At 41.9% G+C, this 15,545-nt stretch overlaps 1 protein-coding gene across 1 annotated transcript; it reads left to right on the forward strand.

Moving 5' to 3' along the window:
* Window positions 1-801: 801 nt before the first annotated feature.
* LOC143262695 (uncharacterized) lies at window positions 802-4,751 on the forward strand. The gene is made up of 2 exons (XM_076528246.1): window positions 802-3,230; window positions 3,314-4,751. The coding sequence occupies exons 1-2, from the start codon at window positions 802-804 to the stop codon at window positions 4,749-4,751; spliced, it is 3,867 nt and encodes a 1,288-aa protein (XP_076384361.1).
* Window positions 4,752-15,545: the final 10,794 nt, after the last annotated feature.

The following is a 15,545-nucleotide window of genomic DNA, read 5'->3' on the forward strand; positions in this document are numbered from 1 at the left end:
AATCATATGATCGAGACATATGAGAACAAGCGAGCCCTCATTCTTCGTCACGCGGCGCTTCTTCGCGACACCCCGACCATGCCGAACAAGACTTCCGAATCCATACGGGATCTTACCAATTACATGCAACTACATGTACGGTCGTTGCAAGCTCTCGGTCGGACGTGGGAACAAATCGCGAGCGACTTACTCGCTAGCATTGCCATGTCGCGCATGGGGCAAGATATACGAAGGACGTGGGAACGCACCCTGACGACTACGGAGATGCCCAAAATTGAGGACATCTTCAAATTTTTGAACCTTTCCGCGCATCAGTACAGGGACTGTGAAACGCCTTCAACCTCGACTCCCACGGTCCAACAAGTCCAAGCCGAGACCGCACGAGGCGTTCGGAAGCCGGGTTCCTTCCGGACGAAAGAGAGGAGACAATATCCCACGCAGTCCTCGAATAGAGCAAGCGGACAAGCCTTCGTAACTGCTAAGGGTAATAATTGTGCAATCTGCAACACAGCAGAGCATTCCGTCTTTCAATGCAAGACGTTCCTTGAGATGCCAGTCAGGAAACGGATCGAGACGGCAACCAGTTTGTACTTGTGCTTGAATTGTTTGCGTTTCGACCACCGTGCTAAGGACTGCAACGCCGGGAATTGCAGAACATGCGGAAAACGGCACAACACCAAGCTACACGAAGATCCGCCGAAATCCACGGACAGACCCGAATGACCACGACGGAAACGACGAAGGAAGCAGCCGAGGAAAGGGATTCGCGTTCGAGCCACCGAGGGACCGACCAATGGGTTGATGACCACGGCGATCGTCGAGGTCGCAGGTCGCGATCAACCCTCAATCCCGTGTCGAGCATTGGTCGATACCTGCGCTAACGCGAACTTCATCACGGAGGAGTTCGTCGCGAAACTCCAGCTTCCCGTCACAAAATCGGCCGCAACCATCGAGACGCTGAACGCCATGCGAACGGTCACAAGCAAGATTGTGAAAACCACCATCAAATCCCGTCTTTCGAACTACAAGCGGGATTTGACGTTTTTCACAATCCCACGCATTGCGGGGTTCGTACCGGAGGAGCCGATTGACCGTGATCAACTTAGCATCCCAGCTAACATTCCACTAGCTGATCCACACTTCTACCGTCCAGCGCCCGTAGACATGCTGATCGGAAGCGGTCCTGCCCTCGCATCACTCAGCATAGGGCAAATCAACTTGTCTGCACGTGGCAACCTGGATCTCGTCCTCCAGAAAACCCAACTGGGATGGATCATCGGGGGGAGCGCACCGGCAAGGAAACCTCAAACGACGCGAAAAACCTTCCTGACGAAGTTGAGTTTCGACCTCAGAAGATTTTGGAAATTGGAAGAGGGACCATCCGAACGGCACCTCTCGTCCGAGGAGAAACGATGCGAGGATCACTTCACCCAACATCTTCAGCGAAACGAAACAGGTCGGTACGTCGTCGCTCTGCCCTTCAACGGAAGGGAATCAATGCTCGGTGAATCACGGTCTCGCGCTTTCAATCGATTTTTGGCGTTGGAGAGGAAATTCTCGCGCGATCCTGCTTTGAAGACGGAGTATTCAACCGTCATCAATGAATACCTGGCGCTCGGACATTTGACTCAGGTAGGAAGCGATGAACCCCAGTCACCGGGTTTCTACCTGCCGCACCATGCGGTCGTAAAGTCGTCGAGCGCGACCACAAAGGTCCGTGTTGTGTTCGACGGCTCCTCCAAATCGAGTTGCGGCCTATCACTGAACGACGCGCTGATGATAGGACCCACGATACAGGACGACATGTGGCTGCTACTACTGCGATTTCGCATGCACGTGTATGCGCTGACTGGCGACATCGAGAAGATGTATCGCCAGTTCCTCGTTCGGCCAGAGGATCGCAAGTATCAACGGATCCTGTGGAGAAACGCAAACCACGAGGTCACTACGTATGAGCTGAATACGGTCACGTTCGGGCTCTCCGCGGCTCCATTTCTAGCAATTCGGTGCATACACCAGCTAGCGAACGACGAAGAGTCCCAATTTCCAGCAGCTTCAAGGACGTTGAAGAGGGACTTGTACGTCGACGATTTGCTGACTGGTGCCGATACATTGGAGGAAGCCCAGACCGTACGCAATCAGGTCATCAACTTGTTGGCGAAGGGAGGACTCAACATACGTCAATGGAGGTCAAACGAACCCAGGCTTTTGACCGACCTCTCAGCTCAACAAGTACATCCAAAGGTCTTCGGTGACGCGACCACCGTCAAGACCCTCGGTGTGGTATGGGATGCAACAGGAGACATCATCAGATTCACCGTGAATCACAACGTTACCACACGGGTAACGAAACGGTCCATCCTGTCATCGGTAGCAAAGATCTTCGATCCACTGGGACTCCTCGGACCGGTTACTATCCTCGCGAAGCTCATGATCCAGCAGTTGTGGCAACTGAAGGTCGATTGGGACGAATCCCTTCCAGTTGGCATACACACTGAATGGTCAACCTTCGCAGAGGATTTAGTTCACCTCAACCACTTGTCATTCCAGAGAAACGTCACCCAATCGGGTAATCGCAAGATCGAGCTTCACGGATTTTGTGATGCCAGCGAGCGAGCGTATGGAGCATGTATCTACGTTCGATCCATCAGCACCAGCGGCAGGATACGGGTACATCTTCTCTGCGCAAAGTCTCGAGTGGCACCACTGAAGACCGTTCCGCTCGCACGACTGGAGCTTTGCGGGGCTTCCCTGCTGGCTACTTTGACAACCTCGGTTCAAGGGGCACTCGGCACCGATCCCGCAGCCATCACCTTCTGGACCGATTCCACCATTGTTTTGAATTGGCTCCACAAGGAACCAAGCGGTCTCAAAACATTCGTTGCGAATCGCGTAGCGGATGTTCAGGGTAAAACCGACATAAACGCGTGGCGACACGTACGTTCCCACAACAACCCGGCGGATCTGCTATCCCGGGGACAAGCACCAGCGCAGTTCATCAAGAACCAACACTGGCGCCACGGACCCACCTGGCTTTCAACACACAAGTCAACGTGGCCCGAAACAATATTCGAGATCTGGGAGGATGTACCGGAGAGAAAACGACTCACTTGTTTCACCGCGACCATAAAGCGCAGTTCATCAAGAACCAACACTGGCGCCACGGACCCACCTGGCTTTCAACACACAAGTCAACGTGGCCCGAAACAATATTCGAGATCTGGGAGGATGTACCGGAGAGAAAACGACTCACTTGTTTCACCGCGACCATAAACAGTGAGGAAATTTTGAACCGATTCTCCTGTCTTTCTAGGTTAAAACATGTCACCGCGTATTGCCTACGGTTCAAGAATCCACGAGCATTCAGAGGACCTCTCACCATCGAAGAGATCCAATCGGCCACCGTCCGCATCCTACAACTGGCACAGGCAACAGCGTTTGCATTGGATCTTCGTTCATTGAGATCCGGCACCGAGCTCCACAAAAAGAGCAAGCTCCTTCCGCTGAATCCGTTCATCGACCACCAAGGACTGCTACGCGTCGGAGGCCGTCTCGTAAATTCGACGCTGTCTTACAATCAGCGCCATCCGGTCCTCTTGCCGAAGAGTCATCATGTGACCGAACTTATCATCCGCCAGGCCCACCTCGAGAACCACCACGCAGGGATGACGACTACCCTGTACGCCGTCCGGCAGGCCTATTGGCCCATCGACGGCAGAAACGCAACGCGGAAGATCGTGAGGCGGTGCGTCAAGTGCTTCCGTATGGACCCACCTGCCACAGCCTGCAGCATGGGAAACCTACCTGCCGCACGAGTAACCGAGCACCGCCCGTTTTCCAATTGCGGCGTGGACTATTGTGGTCCCTTTCATATAAAAGAGCGACGACATCGCAATCGCACTCGACTCAAGGTGTTCGTTGCTGTCTTCATTTGTTTCTCAACGAAGGCAGTACACCTTGAAGTCGTAAGCGACATGACCACAGAAGCATTCATCGGGGCTTTGCGACGATTCATCTCGCGGAGGGGGATCTGCAAAAACATCTATTCCGACAACGGCACCAATTTCGTTGGTGCGAACAACATGTTGTCCGAGATGCACGAGATCTTGCGCAATGGGGAGAACAAAATCCGCCACTTCCTAACGAAGAAGCAAATCTCGTGGCATTTCATCCCGGCGCTGTCTCCGAATTTTGGCGGCCTTTGGGAAGCCGCCGTCAAATGCTTCAAACACCACGTGAAGCGCGTGGTAGGAGAAGAACTATTCTCATTTGAGCAGTTCAACACTTTCGTGATAGAGGTCGAAGCCATCCTCAATTCCAGACCCTTGACTCCTCTATCTTCCGACCCGAACGATCCCATCGCACTCACTCCTGGCCACTTCTTGATTGGTGATTCCTTGACGAGTTTTCCTGATATTGATTTCAGAAAAACTCCCAGCAACCGACTGTCCAATTGGCAACACATACAAAAGGTCAAACAAGACTTTTGGGCCCGCTGGTACAAGGAATACATCAATCAACTCAACGTTCGCCAAAGGTGGACCAAGGGGTCGCCCAACATCACCAAGGGCACCATCGTCGTCCTGAAGGAGGATAATCTCCCACCACTGCAGTGGCGTCTCGGCTGTGTGGTACAACTCCATCCAGGACAGGACGACTTCGCCAGGGTCGTGACCGTGCGGACTTCCCAAGGAGTCTACAAGCGGAACGTGCGACAACTGGCACCTCTGCCCATCGAGCACAGTGTTTAGAGACATTTTTAAACATACCGCAAGCAACCCAGGACATCGCGATCGAATTAGCTAATAAGTACGCTGATTGTGTATTGACCGATTCGGTCGCTCAACGGGGGGAGCATGTTCCGTTCCAGAAGACCTCCCGCAGGCCGCTTTCGCGAAGGTTTATGGCGTGGACCAGCGAGGATCATAAAGAGACGGAAACCTTTTTTCCATCTGCAGAACATCGGTGCAGGGTCTTCCGTTTCTTTAATGACCGCGACGCGTCGTAGGTACGAAAGGCCCGAAAAAACAACCCCGTCGTAAATTTGAGAATTTGACGGGTCTTGAGAAAGTTTAGTCCCAACCGTCGCGGGGACGATATCTCAGGCCCCAGGGGACCTCCCGACCACGCAACTACGCAACACCCCCCTCTCCTAGACAAGGCTCGTGAAGGACGATACGAGAGGGTGGTGACGAAAAGCTTAGAGGACACTGATTGGAAATCGCAATCTTCGAGAAAAACCAATCAGGGCGTCCCGGCGTGGAGGTGGAGGTTCCTTCAGGGATCTCAAACGGGGGTGACCAATATAAAATAACGCGACCAGTCGGGGCGCGGACAGTAAAACGCAGAAAAACCAATCAGTGTCAAACAGTCAGAAGTCACAGTCGAAAACACTTACACGCGCTCTCTTTCTCGCCCGAGCTCTAGCTCTAACATACAGTACAATCGGACACTCTCTCGAGTTCACGAGGCATTTCGTAGAATCCTCATCCGCGGCATTACTTCGCTAACGAGCGAACGCAATCGCGGGTCGAAAAAGCTCGACTCGCTTCGCACACATTTTCCGCGACACATTCGAGTCCCTCGAGTCGGATAAGTGCGAAACACTTATATCGCAAGTATCTGAATCTAAATCATTTGTTTACGCATGGATTTGAAGCTAAGCCTTCTACTTCATATCGATTTGAAGATAAATGATATGTATCGCATGGATTTTGAAGCTAACTCGTTTGATTCGTCAGCATTTGAAGCTATATCACTTATCTCCCAATTGTTTGAAGCTAAATCATTTGTTTCGCATGAACATGAATCTAAACCTTCTACATCGCATTGATTTGAAGCTAAATCATGTGATGCGCTTGGATTTGAAGCAAACTCGTTTGCTTCGTTTGCATTTGGAGAAATATCACTTATATCTCAATTGTTTGAAGCTAAATCATTTGTTTCGCATGCATTTGAAGCTAAACCTTCTGCACAGGCATTGATTTGAAGCTAAATCATGTGTTTTGCATGGATTTGATGCTAACTCGTTAGTTTCGACGGAATTTGAAGCTATATCAATTATATCGCAAGTATCTGCTCCTAAATCATTTGTTTCGCATGGATTTGAAGCTAAGCCTTCTACTTCGAATCGATTTCAAGCTAAATGATTTGTATTCGCATGGATTTTGAAGCTAACTAGTTTGATTCGTCTGCATATGAAGCTGTATCACTTATATCCCAATTGTTTGAAGCTAAATCATTCGTTTCGCATGGATTTGAATCTAAACCTTCTACATCGCATTGATTTGAAGCTAAATCATTTGTTTCGCATGGATTTATATCTAAATCTTCTACATCGCATTCATTTGAAGCTAAATCATGTGATTCGCTTGGATATGAAGCGAAATCGTTTGTTTCGTCTGCATTTGAAGCTATATCACGTACAGCTCAAGTGTTTGAAGCTAAATCATTTATTTCGCATGTATTTGAAGATAAACCTTCTACATCGCATTGATTTGCAGCTCAATCACTTGCTCCGCATGTATTTGAGGCTATCACGTTTGTTTCTCCTGCATTTGAATCTATATCACTTATATCGCAAGTATCTGAACCTAAATCATTTGTTTCGCATTCATTTGAAGCTAAACCTTCTGCACAGGCATTGATTTGAAGCTAAATCATGTGTTTTGCATGTATTTGCTGCTAACTCGTTAGTTTCGACGGCATTTGAAGCTATAAAACTTATATCGCAAATATCTGAATCTAAATCATTTGTTTCGCATGGATTTGAAGCTAAGCCTTCTACTTCGTTTCGATTTGAAGTTAAAGGATATGTATCGCATGGATTTTGAAGCTAACTCGTTTGATTCGTCAGCATTTTAAGCTATATCACTTATATCTCAATTGTTTGAAGCTAAATCATTTGTTTCGCATGTATTTGAAGGCAAACCTTATACATCGCATTGATTTGAAGCTAAATCATGTGTTTCGCTTGAATTTGAAACTAAACCTTCTCCATCGCATTGATTTGAAGCTAAATCATGTGTTTTGCATGGATTTGATGCTAACTCGTTAGTTTCGACGGCATTTGATGCTATATCAATTATATCGCAAGTATCTGCTCCTAAATCATTTGTTTCGCATGGATTTGAAGCTAAGCCTTCTACTTCGTATCGATTTGAAGTTAAATGATATGTATCGCATGGATTTTGAAGCTAACTCGTTTGATTCGTTAGCATTTGAAGCTATATCACTTATATCCCAATTGTTTGAAGCTAAATCATTTGTTTAGCATGGATTTGAATCTAAATCTTCTAAATCGCATTGATTTGCAGTTAAATGATATGTATCGCATGGATTTTGAAGCTAACTCGTTTGATTCGTCAGCATTTGAAGCTATATCACTTATATCCCAATTGTTTGAAGCTAAATCATTTGTTTGTCGCATGGATTTGAATCTAAATCTTCTACATCGCATTGATTTGAAGCTAAATCATGTGTTTTGCATGGATTTGAAGCTAACTCGTTTGTTTCGGCTGCATTTGAAGCTATATCACTTATATCTCAATTGTTTGAAGCTAAATCATTTGTTTCGCATGGATTTGTAACTAAATCATGTGATTTGCTTGGATTTGAAGCTAACTCGTTTGTTTCGTCTGCATTTGAAGAAATACCACTTATATCTCAAGTGTTTGAAGCTAAACCATTTGTTTCGCATGGATTTGAAGCTAAGCCTTCTACTTTGTATCGATTTGAAGCTAAATGAAATGTGTCGCATGGATATGAACTATCTCGTTTGATTCGTCTGCATTTAAAGCTATATCACTTATATCCCAAGTGTTTGAAGCTAAATCATTTGTTTCGCATGGATTTGAAGCTAAATCTTCTACATCGCATTGATTTGAAGCTAAATCATGTGTTTCGCTTGGATTTGAAGCTAAACCTTCTGCATCGTATTGATTTGACGCTTAATCATGTGTTTTGCATGGTTTTTATGCTAACTCGCCTGTTTCCTCTGCATTTGAAGCTATATCACTTATATCGCAAGTATCTGAACCTAAATCATTTGTTTCGCATTCATTTGAAGCTAAACCTTCTACATCGCATTTATTAGAAGCTAAACCTTCTACATCGCATTGATTTGAAGCTAAACCTTCTACATCGCATTGGTTTGAAGCTCAGTCATGTGTTTCGCATGGAGTTGGATGTAGCTCGTTTGTTTCCCCTGCATTTGAAGCTATATCACTTATAACCCAATTGTTAGAAGCTAAATCATTTGTTTCGCACGGATTTGTAGCTAAGCCTTCTACTTCGTATCGATTTGAAGTTAAATGATATGTATCGCATGGATTTTGAAGCTAACTCGTTTGATTCGTCAGCATTTTAAGCTATATCACTTATATCTCAATTGTTTGAAGCTAAATCATTTGTTTCGCATGTATTTGAAGGCAAACCTTATACATCGCATTGATTTGAAGCTAAATCATGTGTTTCGCTTGAATTTGAAACTAAACCTTCTCCATCGCATTGATTTGAAGCTAAATCATGTGTTTTGCATGGATTTGATGCTAACTCGTTAGTTTCGACGGCATTTGATGCTATATCAATTATATCGCAAGTATCTGCTCCTAAATCATTTGTTTCGCATGGATTTGAAGCTAAGCCTTCTACTTCGTATCGATTTGAAGTTAAATGATATGTATCGCATGGATTTTGAAGCTAACTCGTTTGATTCGTTAGCATTTGAAGCTATATCACTTATATCCCAATTGTTTGAAGCTAAATCATTTGTTTAGCATGGATTTGAATCTAAATCTTCTAAATCGCATTGATTTGCAGTTAAATGATATGTATCGCATGGATTTTGAAGCTAACTCGTTTGATTCGTCAGCATTTGAAGCTATATCACTTATATCCCAATTGTTTGAAGCTAAATCATTTGTTTCGCATGGATTTGAATCTAAATCTTCTACATCGCATTGATTTGAAGCTAAATCATGTGTTTTGCATGGATTTGAAGCTAACTCGTTTGTTTCGGCTGCATTTGAAGCTATATCACTTATATCTCAATTGTTTGAAGCTAAATCATTTGTTTCGCATGGATTTGTAACTAAATCATGTGATTTGCTTGGATTTGAAGCTAACTCGTTTGTTTCGTCTGCATTTGAAGAAATACCACTTATATCTCAAGTGTTTGAAGCTAAACCATTTGTTTCGCATGGATTTGAAGCTAAGCCTTCTACTTTGTATCGATTTGAAGCTAAATGAAATGTGTCGCATGGATATGAACTATCTCGTTTGATTCGTCTGCATTTAAAGCTATATCACTTATATCCCAAGTGTTTGAAGCTAAATCATTTGTTTCGCATGGATTTGAAGCTAAATCTTCTACATCGCATTGATTTGAAGCTAAATCATGTGTTTCGCTTGGATTTGAAGCTAAACCTTCTGCATCGTATTGATTTGACGCTTAATCATGTGTTTTGCATGGTTTTTATGCTAACTCGCCTGTTTCCTCTGCATTTGAAGCTATATCACTTATATCGCAAGTATCTGAACCTAAATCATTTGTTTCGCATTCATTTGAAGCTAAACCTTCTACATCGCATTTATTAGAAGCTAAACCTTCTACATCGCATTGATTTGAAGCTAAACCTTCTACATCGCATTGGTTTGAAGCTCAGTCATGTGTTTCGCATGGAGTTGGATGTAGCTCGTTTGTTTCCCCTGCATTTGAAGCTATATCACTTATAACCCAATTGTTAGAAGCTAAATCATTTGTTTCGCACGGATTTGTAGCTAAGCCTTCTACTTCGTATCGATTTGAAGTTAAATGATATGTATCGCATGGATTTTGAAGCTAACTCGTTTTATTCGTCAGCATTTGAAGCTATATCACTTATATCCCAATTGTTTGAAGCTAAATCGTTTGTTTCGCATGGATTTGAAGCTAAACCTTCTACATCGCATTGATTTGAAGCTAAATCATGTGATTTGCTTGGATTTGAAGCTAACTCGTTTGTTTCGTCTGCATTTGAAGAAATATCACTTAAGTCTCAAGTGTTTGAAGCTGAATCATTTGTTTCGCATGGATTTGAAGCTAAGCCTTATACTTCGTATCGATATGAAGCTAAATGAAATGTATCGCATGGATTTGAAGCTAACACGTTTGATTCGTCTGCATTTGAAGCTGTATCACTTATATCCCAAGTGATTGAAGCTAAATCTTTTGTTTCGCATGGATTTGCAGCTAAACCATCTACATCGCATTGATTTGCAGCTAAATCATTTGTCTCGCATGGATTTGAAGCTAACTCGTTTGATTCGTTTGCATTTAAAGCTATATCACTTATAACCCAATTGTTAGAAGCTAAATCATTTATTTCGCACGGATTTGTAGCTAAGCCTTCTACTTCGTATCGATTTGAAGTTAAATGATATGTATCGCATGGATTTTGAAGCTAACTCGTTTGATTCGTCAGCATTTGAAGCTATATCACTTATATCCCAATTGTTTGATGCTAAATCGTTTGTTTCGCATGGATTTGAAGCTAAACCTTCTACATCGCATTGATTTGAAGCTAAATCATGTGTTTCGCACCGATTTGAAACTAAACCTCCTGCATCGCATTGATTTGAAGCTTAATCATGTGTCTTGCATGGATTTGATGCTAACTTGTTTGTTTCCCCTGCATTTGAAGCTATATCACTTATATCGCAAGTATCTGAACCTAAGTCATTTGGTTCGCTTGGATTTAAAGCTAAGACTTCTACTTCGTATCGGTTTGAAGCTAAATCATATGCATCGCATTGATTTTGAAGCTCACTTGTTTGATTCGTCTGTTTTTGAAGCTATATCACTAATATCCCAAGTGTTTGAAGCTAAATCATTTGTTTCGCATGGATTTGAAGCTAAATCGTTTGATTCGTCTGCATTTGAAGCTATATCACTTATATGCCAAGTGTTTGAAGCTAAATCATTTGTTTCGCATGGATTTGAAGCTAAACCTTCTGCATCGCATTGCTTTGAAGCTAAGCCTTCTACTTCGCATCGATTTGAAGTTAAATGATATGTATCGAATGGATTTGAAGCTGACTCGTTTGATTCGTCTGCATTTGAAGCTATATCACTTATATCCCAAGTGTTTGGAGCTAAATCATTTGTTTCGCGTGGATTTGAAGATAAAACTTCTACATCGCGTTGAATTGAAGCTAAATCATGTGTTTCGCTTGGATTTGAAGCTAACTCGTTCGTTTCGTCTGCATTTGAAGCTATATCACTTATATCCCAATTGTTTGAAGCTGAATCATTCGTTTCGCATGGATTTGAAGCTAAACCTTCGACATAGCATTGATTTGAAGCTTAATCATGTGTTTTGTATGGATTTGAAGCTAACTCGTTTGCTTCCCCTGCATTTGAAGCTATATCATTTATATCGCAAGTATTTGAAGCCAAATCATTTGTGTCGCTTGGATTTGAAGCTAAACCTTCTGCATCGCATTGATTTGAAGCTAAATCATGTGTTTTGCATGGATTTGATGCTAACTCGATTGTTTCCCCTGCATTTGAAGCTATATCACTTATATCGCAAGTATCTGAATCTAAATCATTTGTTTCGCATGAATTTGTAGCTAAGCCTTCTACTTCGTATAGATTTGAAGTTAAATGATATGTATCGAATGGATTTGAAGCGAACTCGTTTGATTCGTCTGCATTTGAAGCTATATCACTTACATCCCAAGTGTTTGAAGCTAAATCATTTGTTTCGCGTGGATTTGAAGATAAACCTTCTACATCGCGTTGATTTGAAGCTAAATCATGTGTTTCGCTTGGATTTGAAGCTAACTCGTTTGTTTCGTCTGCATTTGAAGCTATATCACCTATATCGCTAGTATCTGAAGCTAAATCATTTGTTTCGCATGGATTTGAAGCTAAACCTTCTACATCGCATTGATTTGACGCTAAATCATGTGTTTCGCTTGGATTTGAAGCTAACTCGTTTGATTCGTCTGCATTTGAAGCTATATCACTTATAACCCAAGTAATTGAAGCTAAATCATTGGTTTCGCATGGATTTGAAGCTAAACCTTCGACATAGCATTGATTTGAAGCTTTATCATGTGTTTTGCATGGATTTGAATCTAACTCGTTTGTTGCCCCTGCATATGAAGCTATATCACTTATATTGCAAGTATCTGAAGCTAAATCATTTGTTTCGCATGGATTTGAAGCAAAACCTTCTACATCATATTGATTTGAATCTAAATCATGTCTTTCGCTTGTATTTGAAGCTAACTCGTTTGTTTCGTCTGCATTTGAAGCTATGTCACTTATATCGCAAGTATTTGAAGCCAAATCATTTGTGTCGCATGGATTTGAATCTAAACATTCTACATCTCATTGATTTTAAGCTAAATCATGTGTTCCGCTTGGATTTGAAGCTAAACCTTCTACATCGCATTGACTTGACGCTAAATCATGTGCATCGCATGGATTTCGAAGCTAACTCGTTAGTTTCGCCTGTATTTGAAGCTATATCACTTATATCGCAAGTATCTGATTCTAAATCATTTGTTTCGCATGGATTTGAAGCTAAGACTTCTACTTCGTATCGTTTTGAAGTTAAATGATATGTATCGCTTGGATTTTGAAGCGTAACTCGTTTGATTCGCCTGCATTTGAAGCTATATCACTTATATCGCATGTTTATGATTCTAAATCATTTATGTCGCATGGATTTGAAGCTAAACCTTCTACATCGTATTGATTTGAAGCAAAACCTTCTACATTGCATTGATTTAAAGCTAAACCTTCTACATCGCATTGCTTTGAAACTAAGCCTACTACTTCGCATCGATTTGAAGCTTAATCATGTGTTTTGCATGGATTTGAAGCTAAATCGTTCGTTTCGTCTGCATTTGAAGAAATACCTCTTATATCTCAAGTGTTTGAAGCTAAATCATTTGTTTCGCATGGTTTTGATGCTAAGCCTTCTACTTCGTATCGATTTGAAGCTAAATGAAATGTATCGCATGGATTTGAAGCTAACACGATTGTTTCGTCTGCATTGGAAGCTATATCACTTACATCGCAAGTTCCTGTTCTAATTACGTGTTTCGCTTGGATTTGAAGCTAAATCTTCTACATCGCATTGATTAGCAGCTAAACCACGTGTTTCGCATGGAGTTGAAGCTAATCCTTCTACATAGAATTGTTTAGAAGCTTAGTCATGTGTTTTGCATGGGTTTGAAGCTAACTCGTTTGTTTCCCCTGCATTTATAGCTGTATCACTTATATCGTAAGTATCTGGTGCTAAATCATTTGTTTCGCATGGATTTGTAGCTAAGCCTTCTACTTCGTATCGATTTGAAGTTAAATGATATGTATCGCATGGATTTTGAAGCTACTCGTTTGATTCGTCAGCATTTGAAGCTATATCACTTATATCCCAATTGTTTGATGCTAAATCGTTTGTTTCGCATGGATTTGAAGCTAAACCTTCTACATCGCATTGATTTGAAGCTAAATCATGTGTTTCGCACGGATTTGAAACTAAACCTCCTGCATCGCATTGATTTGAAGCTTAATCATGTGTCTTGCATGGATTTGATGCTAACTTGTTTGTTTCCCCTGCATTTGAAGCTATATCACTTATATCGCAAGTATCTGAACCTAAGTCATTTGGTTCGCTTGGATTTAAAGCTAAGACTTCTACTTCGTATCGGTTTGAAGCTAAATCATATGCATCGCATTGATTTTGAAGCTCACTTGTTTGATTCGTCTGTATTTGAAGCTATATCACTAATATCCCAAGTGTTTGAAGCTAAATCATTTGTTTCGCATGGATTTGAAGCTAAATCGTTTGATTCGTCTGCATTTGAAGCTATATCACTTATATGCCAAGTGATTGAAGCTAAATCATTTGTTTCGCATGGATTTGAAGCTAAACCTTCTGCATCGCATTGCTTTGAAGCTAAGCCTTCTACTTCGCATCGATTTGAAGTTAAGTGATATGTATCGAATGGATTTGAAGCTGACTCGTTTGATTCGTCTGCATTTGAAGCTATATCACTTATATCCCAAGTGTTTGAAGCTAAATCATTTGTTTCGCGTGGATTTGAAGATAAAACTTCTACATCGCGTTGAATTGAAGCTAAATCATGTGTTTCGCTTGGATTTGAAGCTAACTCGTTTGTTTCGTCTGCATTTGAAGCTATATCACTTATATCCCAATTGTTTGAAGCTGAATCATTCGTTTCGCATGGATTTGAAGCTAAACCTTCGACATAGCATTGATTTGAAGCTTAATCATGTGTTTTGTATGGATTTGAAGCTAACTCGTTTGCTTCCCCTGCATTTGAAGCTATATCATTTATATCGCAAGTATTTGAAGCCAAATCATTTGTGTCGCTTGGATTTGAAGCTAAACCTTCTGCATCGCATTGATTTGAAGCTAAATCATGTGTTTTGCATGGATTTGATGCTAACTCGATTGTTTCCCCTGCATTTGAAGCTATATCACGTATATCGCAAGTATCTGAATCTAAATCATTTGTTTCGCATGAATTTGTAGCTAAGCCTTCTACTTCGTATAGATTTGAAGTTAAATGATATGTATCGAATGGATTTGAAGCGAACTCGTTTGATTCGTCTGCATTTGAAGCTATATCACTTACATCCCAAGTGTTTGAAGCTAAATCATTTGTTTCGCGTGGATTTGAAGATAAACCTTCTACATCGCGTTGATTTGAAGCTAAATCATGTGTTTCGCTTGGATTTGAAGCTAACTCGTTTGTTTCGCCTGCATTTGAAGCTATATCACCTATATCGCTAGTATCTGAAGCTAAATCATTTGTTTCGCATGGATTTGAAGCTAAACCTTCTACATCGCATTGATTTGCTGCTAAATCATGTGTTTCGCATGGATTTGATGCTAAACCTTCTACATCGCATGGATTTGAAGCTGAACCTTCTACATCGCACTGATTTGAAGCTAAATCACGTGTTTCGCTTGGATACGAAGCTAACCCGTTTGTTTCTCCTGCATTTGAAGCTATATCACTTATATAGCATGTATATGATGCTAAATCATTTATGTCGCTTTGCTTTGAAGCTAAGCCTTCTACTTCACATTGATTTGAAGCTAAATTATGTGTTTCGGTTGAATTTGAACCTAATTCGTTTGTTTCGCATGCAGTTGAAGCTAAATCATGTATAAAACAAGTATTTGATTCCATACTATACGTTTCGCATGGATTTGAAACCTAGCCTTCTACTTCGCATTGATTTGAAGATAAATCATGTGTTTCGAATGGATTTGATGCTAATCCTTCTACTTCGTATTGAGTTGTAGCTAAACCATTTGTTTCGCATCGATCCTAAAATCAGGTTTCTACTTCGCATTGATTAGAAGCAAAATCATGAGTTTCGAACTGATTTGAAGCTAACTCGTTTGTTTAGAATGCAGTTGAAGCTAAATCATGTATATCACATGTATTTGAAGCTAAACCATTTGAATCGCATGGATTTGAAGCTGAACCTTCTACTTCACATTGACTTGAAG

The sequence above is a fragment of the Megalopta genalis genome, unplaced genomic scaffold (genome assembly GCF_051020955.1).
Source record: "Megalopta genalis isolate 19385.01 unplaced genomic scaffold, iyMegGena1_principal scaffold0189, whole genome shotgun sequence".
Lineage (NCBI taxonomy): Eukaryota > Metazoa > Arthropoda > Insecta > Hymenoptera > Halictidae > Megalopta > Megalopta genalis.